General features: G+C 37.7%; 1 gene segment (V, D, J or C); it reads left to right on the top strand.

Moving 5' to 3' along the window:
• The first annotated feature begins 1,582 nt into the window (after positions 1–1,582).
• On the top strand, positions 1,583–2,199 carry LOC114634298. The segment is given in 2 exon segments: positions 1,583–1,662; positions 1,904–2,199. Coding segments are annotated over 2 exon segments (345 nt in total).
• Positions 2,200–7,470: the final 5,271 nt, after the last annotated feature.

Raw genomic sequence — 7,470 nt, 5'->3', positions numbered from 1 at the left:
CATAACAAAAAAATAAAAAGAAAATGTTTAATCTAAATAATCCTAGGCACAAAACATCCAAGTAATTCAGGATTTAACACAAAGACTTAGTCCATTGGCAAATTGTATTAGAAGAAGGGGGAAAACCCAGATCAAATGTACAGAAAATACTTTCAACAAAATCATCAAAAAAAATTCAAAACATAAAGAAGGAGGTGTCTCTCAAGTATAACAAGTACATGGAACACATTGACTATTTGGGTCAGAGAAAAAACTCCCCATGACAAACACATTAAAGTACCAGAAGCCAGAAAGAACGTTATAGAATATTAAAAGAAATAAAGGTTTTCAATCACCAAGTCAAAGTAGGGGGAAAAATTTCCACACTACCACAACAAAATAAGAGGAACCAACAAACACTCACTATTGATAATGCAACATCCATGGTATCAATTCCCCAGTAATTCACAGACAATAGATTGGGGTTGAAAATAGTATCCATCTTTCTGTTGCATCTAAAAACACACCTTTATACCTTCATGCCTTCACATCAAGGATAGACATTACCTTAGGTAAAAAGAAGGGAAAAGGATATTCCAAGCAAATTGACCCAAGGGGCTAGCTGGTGTCACCATTCTAATATCTGACAAAATAGACTTTACACTCAATCTAATCTCTTTGATTAGATTTTCATCACTATGACAACATGCCTTAATAATCTTTGACACACAAATATGTATATAAGAGTCTTTGACATGCATCTGGTTATATCTCATTTATATAGTTATTTTCTTCATTTCTGAAGTCCTATATTTACTTAAGTATTGTTTATGTTCAACCTGAAGAATATTCTTCCAGTGTTTTTATTTAAAAAGTAATTTGGAGATGGCTCTATGCATAAAGTGCTTCCCACATAAGTGTGAGGACCTCATTTTCTCCACAAGAACCCACACAAAGTGAGATGCAACTCTAACATGTGGCTATATTTGGAGTGATGCTATGGCAGATGAGAGACAGAGACAAGAGAATCCCTATCAGACACTGGGTCAGACTGTCTTTCATGAGAATTGTGAACCCTGTCTCAGATAAAGTCAAAGCCAACAGCCACACCCAAGATTGTTCTCTGGTATCAACTCACATGCCATGGCCAGAGAAGTTGCCCTCAAAAGTGAACACATATAGACTCCCCCCAAATATAGAGAATAAATAAAACAATGAATTATTCTATGAATTAATTATATTACTTCTCTTTATTGAGCCTTTATTTCAATTTCCTCTTAGAAAACATTATCACTGGGTGTGTATAATTTTGAGTGATCAAGTTTTTCTTGAAATGTCTTACATTTTTTATATAGTACATTATTTTGCACTCCCCCAAATCACACCTCAGAAAAACTACAGGGAAAAGATTTAATAAAATCGACTTGCAGGCTCCTTTAAGATACATATGATACTCTAGTAAGTTTTCTGCTGACACCAACTCCCTGTGGTTGACTCAGGAGCAGGTACCCTTGGTGTAGCAGTACACATTCTACTGAGCTGATTTGCATATAGAGACATTAAATAACAGCTGGGGTTCCTTCAAGGACAGCTGCCAGGAGACTAAGAAGCATCCTGTCTTCCAGATCTCAGAGATGGAGACAAACACACTCGTGCTATGGGCACTGCTGCTCTGGGTTCCAGGTGAGGATGCAGAGAACTGTTGGGACTAACCTTCATGGCCATCCTGATTTTTCATACCTCTGGGTTCTTAATGATTAAAATTAGGGCATTTGTAATTGGTTTTAAGTTTCCCCATTTCCTTTGATTTTCTTGTTTCTCAGAATCATATTTACAATTATTATTAAACATTTCAAATGAAAAGTTCCTCTGCTGGGAAGGTTCCATACATATATAACAATTATCTGACTGTTTGTCATTCCAGGTTCTGCTGGGGACATTGTGCTGACCCAGTCTCCAGCTTTGTTGTCTATGTCACTAGGGCAACAGGTCACCATCTCCTGCAAGGCCAGCCAGAGTGTCGATGATGATTTTTTTGACAATATTTTAATGAACTGGTACCAACAGAAACCAGGACAGCCACCTAAATTTCTCATACATGATGCATCCAACCTAGCATCTGGGGTCCCTGCCAGGTTCAGTGGCAGTGGGTCTGGGACAGACTTCACCCTCACCATCAATCATGTGGAGGCTGATGATGCTGTAACCTATTACTGTTAGCAAAGTAAGGATTTTCCTCCCACAGTGCTCCAGGGCTGAACAAAAACCTCCTGGGGTTACAGTTCACTGAGGCTCAGTCTCTCACTTCTCTCTTACTCTATGGCATCTCAACACAGAGATCTAAGCTTGTTTGGAAAAAGATCTCAAGTAATGACATAAACATTTTATAAACAGATATGCATGTGTGTTCTGTCCTATATGTTTATACAAACAAAATTTAGAACTTTATTATTGCTTCTTAATTATTACTTAGATTTTTATTAACATATATTTATCTTCTGATATTTCCACTTCTTCTCCCCTATCTTCATGTTCACATCTCTGCCTATTCCATCTACCCTCAGTATCCACCTTTGACTTTCGTATCTCTTAGGATGTACTGTTTCGTTTCAAAAAAGTTTTGACTTTAAAAAGGATAATGAATAGAAACTACATTACTGAAAACTTAAAAAAAGACATTTATTATCATGTATGTGTATATGTTGTGTGTGTGTGTGTGTGTGTGTGTGTGTGTGTGTGTGTGAGTGTGTGTGTGTGCAGACCAGAGGACAACTGGAGAAATCTCTGTTTTGGTTCCACCATGTGGGGGCAGGGAGTCAAACTCAGGTCATTAGTCTTTGTTGTATGTAGCTTTCCTTGTTCAAGGACCAATCTTGCTAGCATCATGTAGTATTTCTTATTTTTCTAGATTTATTTTATTTTAAATTGTGTTTGAGAGTGTGGGTATGTGCATGAGTGAGTTCCCATAATAGTCACAATTGGGAATTAGATTCCATGGAACTGGAGTTGCAGGAGGACTTGAGTTAGTTGATGTGGATGCTGGGAAGCAACCAAGCATCCTTTATAACAGCAGTAAGTACCTTTATCTACCATTTATTATGTACTTTTAAGATTGAAAAACCACTTTGCCCTAAGATTATAGTAGACTTAATGGAAGCTTTGTTATCCACCATTAAAACTAAAATGAGTTTTGCATAGTTAAGATCATCAGTCATAGGCTGTAATATACAGGCTTGTATTCTACCTCATTGGTGAAAGCACAGTCACAATTGCTGTTAATGGCCCAGGATCGCAAACAAGTTGTGGCTTAACATCATGCAGAAAGTCTATAAGGCTATTGATGAAGCTTAGGTGCAGTTGATGAAGTAAGCATCTTAGATATGACAGTACCATGGGATGATCACTAAGAATAACAGCAGTAGTGGAGTGAAGTCAACTTGAGCTTAGAGTATTATACAGCACATAGCTGGAGAATTGGCCCAAGTCCTTTGGAAGAGGCCAGAATGTCATTTTTGGACCCCAGAGACTGGAAGAAGAAGATGTAAAGTTGAATTTGCTGTGGAGACCCCAAGATGTTAGACATCAAAGAACTATGGAATAGCTGCTTAGGAAAATTGGTAACAGGGACCAGCCATATTCGTTAAGAAAACATCAGAAGAAATATCTCTAGGCAAAATTCTAAATTTCTCCTCTGAAACCTCTTGAGACAAGACCTCAAAGTTTAAACCACTCTCATCATCACTGTCGTCTATGATTCTACTAGTATATCTAAATATGCTACACCTAAAACATTCCATTGTTTTCCAAAGTCCCCCAAACCACATTCCTCCAAACAAAAGTATGGTCAGGCCTATACAAGCAATACCCGCCTCCTGCTACCATTTCTATCTTAGTTGAGGTTTCTATTGCTGTGACAGAAACCATGGCAATGCAATTCTCATAAAGGAGAATATTTAATTGTGTTTGTGTTATAGTTTTAGAGGTCTAGTCAATTATCATCATTGTAGGAAGCATAGCAGTAACCAGGAGGACAAGGTGCTGGAAGAGCAGAAACATCTGTATCTTGATCTGAAGGCAGCAAGGAGATGCCTCTGTTTTCCACACACAGGCATGAGTAGCCTCTTGAAGCCCAGATCTCTCTCTACATGGTTTGTTATCCAAATACTCTCCTCTTTGTCCAAAAGTCAGTGAGCTTTGCCTTAGTCAACAAGACTTAAGAGCCCAGGAGAGCTTTTATGGGATAATATGTCCTTTAATCTTTGAGTCAAGTTTAAACAATTATTTTTCACTACTTTTGTCTATCTTTAAAGAATGATTTTAAAGATGATTTGACATTTATCATTCTCATTTTTATGTCTGTGTTCATTTGCAGAACAAGTAGTTTGGAAACAGTTTAAGAATCATGAGGTTCTCAATGGAGGAGTTAGAGTGAGGACTGAAGGAGCTGAAAGGGTTTGTGGCACCATGAGGAGAGCAACAATACCAACCAACCACAGCTCCCAGGGTCCTAACCACCAGCCTGGGAGCACTTATGGAGGGATCCAGGGCTTCAGCTGAATATGTAAGAGTGGAGGGCCCTGCCGGGCACAGGTGGAAGAAGAGATCCTTGACCTCATGAAGGCTGGACGCCCCAGGGGGTGGGAATTTTGAGGGTGGGGAAGTGGGAGTGGGGGGGTAGGTGGGGGTTACATCCACGGAGAAGAAGGAGGGGGGGTAAGGGGATGGGGGGTTCCTGGGTGGGTGGGGGATGAGGTAAGGGGATAACATATGAAATGTAAATAAAATATCCAATAAAAAAAAGAATGCCCATTTCATATTAGTCATTTATGTTCTTCAAATGGAAAACCTTCAAATTCTCATAATGACATTATTTTTCTTTATTGAATTTTTCTTTTAAATTTTATTTATTTAATGTATGAGTGCTGTGCTGCATATAGAACTGCCTGCCTGAAGGGGGCATCAGAACCCCTTATAGATGGTTGTGATCCACTATGTGGTTGTTGGGAATTGAAATCAGGACCTTTGGAAGAATACTCAGTGCTCTTCACATTTGAGCCATCTCCCAGCCCTCTTTATTGAATTTTTAGCATTAACTATGAATAAATATTACCAAGGTATAAAATTCATTTGTGTCTGAGTTGTTTTGTAAAGAACAAGTACTTAGAGTAATCATGATGATTTGTGTTAAAAATACACTTGAGTTAAACGGGAACTTGTACATCAAATGCTTGGTTGACACTAAATAAGTAAACAATGAAACTGAAGAACATTCATCTTTTTAAATCCCAAAGTTTCCATGTAATTAGGATATGGGCAGAAAACATGAAGGCAGCAGCAGAGCATCAGAGGCCATTTACCTACCAACTCTGTTCCTTATTTTTTGTCCTTGATGAAAAAATTAACTATACTGACATATACACATTGCTCATAGTGTTTAGTTTCATAAAAGCATCTCCCTTTAACATTATTATATATAAACCATATTTATACCCTGCCATAATTAGTTTTTAATGTCAAATTTGTATAAGGTAGAGTCATCTGAATGGGAAAAACCTTAATTTAAAAATGCCAGCATAAGGCTAGGCTGTGGGAAAGCTTGTAGGGCATTTTCTTATTTACTGATTGATGGGGTAAGGTCCAGTCTATTGTGGGTGGGGCCAGCCACACTCAGTCTTGGATCTGAGTTCTATAGCAAATAGAACTGAGAAAGACACAACGGGGGAAGCAAGTAAGCAGCACTCCTCATGGCTCTGGTCAGCTCCTGCTTTTCCCTTTCTTCCCTGTTTGAGTTCTTGCTCGAACTGTCCTCAGTGATGGACTGTTATGTGGACTGTTACATCTGGATGTGTAAGGAGAATTAATTGTTCCATCATTTAAATTGATTGTAGTCATGACATTTCATCATAACAACGGTAACTCTAAGACACATGCCTTACTCTCTCTTTCTCTGTGTTCCATGGTTTGTTTCCCCACAAGTTTTCTTCCCTCTCCTTGTTTCCCTGCTACTTACCCACCACAATTGTGATTGTTTTTATATAATTGAGTTTAAAAATCCAAGATTTATACGTGAAAGGATATGAATAATTGTTTCTAAACCATTGGTCTACCCCTGCCTCTTCCTCATGGGTCACATATCACTCTGAGCTCTTCCTATATACTTTCAAATGTGGAGACCCAGAAACCTCAGTCCATGCTAAAGAAGTATGATAGACTTCTTCAGGTCTCCATCTCATATTCAGGGCTAAATTTAATATTTATAAATGGGAAATCTAAGACCCATATAAACAAAATGCTAATTAATGCTTTATTGTATTCCTTAAAAACAATCTGATCAACAGGTTTGAAGTCCAAAGACACAGTTCGGCCTGATGGTATTATAGAATATACACAATTGTTGATGTTTTGTTTGTATCTTCCTATAGGTATAATATCCCCTGATGGATTATGTCATTTTTTACTTACTTCTCTATTGTTGTGATGAATACCATGAACTTATAAAGAAAGGGTTCTATTGTCCTCTCCAAAGGTTATATTGTATGAAAATGGAAAGAAGGCATAAGGTAGAAGACTTGGTAACTGGAGCAGAAGGTCAGGGCTCACATCTGAAACTGTGTGTATGTGTGTATGTATGTATATATGTATGTATGTATTTATGTATGTGTATGTATGTATGTATGTATGTATGCATGATGTATGTCAGTACATATGTCTGTATATAAGTAAGTGTACATTGTGTGTGCTTAACTGAAATTATAGATGGCTAAGAATCATATAAATGCTTGGAGTGAGTAAGCCTGAGTGTTTTAAAAGAGAAACAAATCATATTAACAACTATTGAGCTGACTCTCTGCACCCAAACCTACCTACCTTCCTTCCTTCCTTCCTTCCTTCCTTCCTTCCTTCCTTCCTTCCTTCCTTCTTTTTAAAAAATATTACTACTTTTTATATCCTCCATTCATTTTCTACTCCCCACATTTTCTCTTCCCTCCCCAATCTCAAATTTCCTCTCCTCTTCTCCATTTTCTATCTTTTCATTCCTCTTGCCTTCCTTTCCCCTTTGTTCTTTCCTTTCTTAATTTAAAATTCTTCTGTTTCTTTCTGTTGTTTCCTCATGATTGACTCAAGTGTAGTTCTTGTATTATTTCTGAAAAACTCACCTGCTATATATTTTCCTCAGTTTAATGGAGGCCTGTCATGAGAGAATCTAGAGCTCTAAGAAGGTTCTTGAGCTTCTGCATTGACTTTTTCTCCAGGGATTGCTTACTGTCTTTGATGATATATTTGGCTGTTGATTTAACAAGAAGACCCTCACAACCCTTTGTTCAGATAATTTACTTCTTTATTTGAAGACTACTTTGCATAGGTTCCTAGACACCAGCCCAGCACTTCATGATTTATAAACCATGTCTTTTCAGTGAGATCTGAAATGCATCAGACCAGAATGGGAATCAAGATGGAAACATAGACTCAGGTCTTCATATTTGTACTGCT

Source organism: Grammomys surdaster, unplaced genomic scaffold, assembly GCF_004785775.1.
Source record: "Grammomys surdaster isolate TR1022 unplaced genomic scaffold, NIH_TR_1.0 931, whole genome shotgun sequence".
In the NCBI taxonomy this organism is placed as follows: domain Eukaryota; kingdom Metazoa; phylum Chordata; class Mammalia; order Rodentia; family Muridae; genus Grammomys; species Grammomys surdaster.
This window is presented reverse-complemented; position numbering and strand designations above follow the sequence as displayed.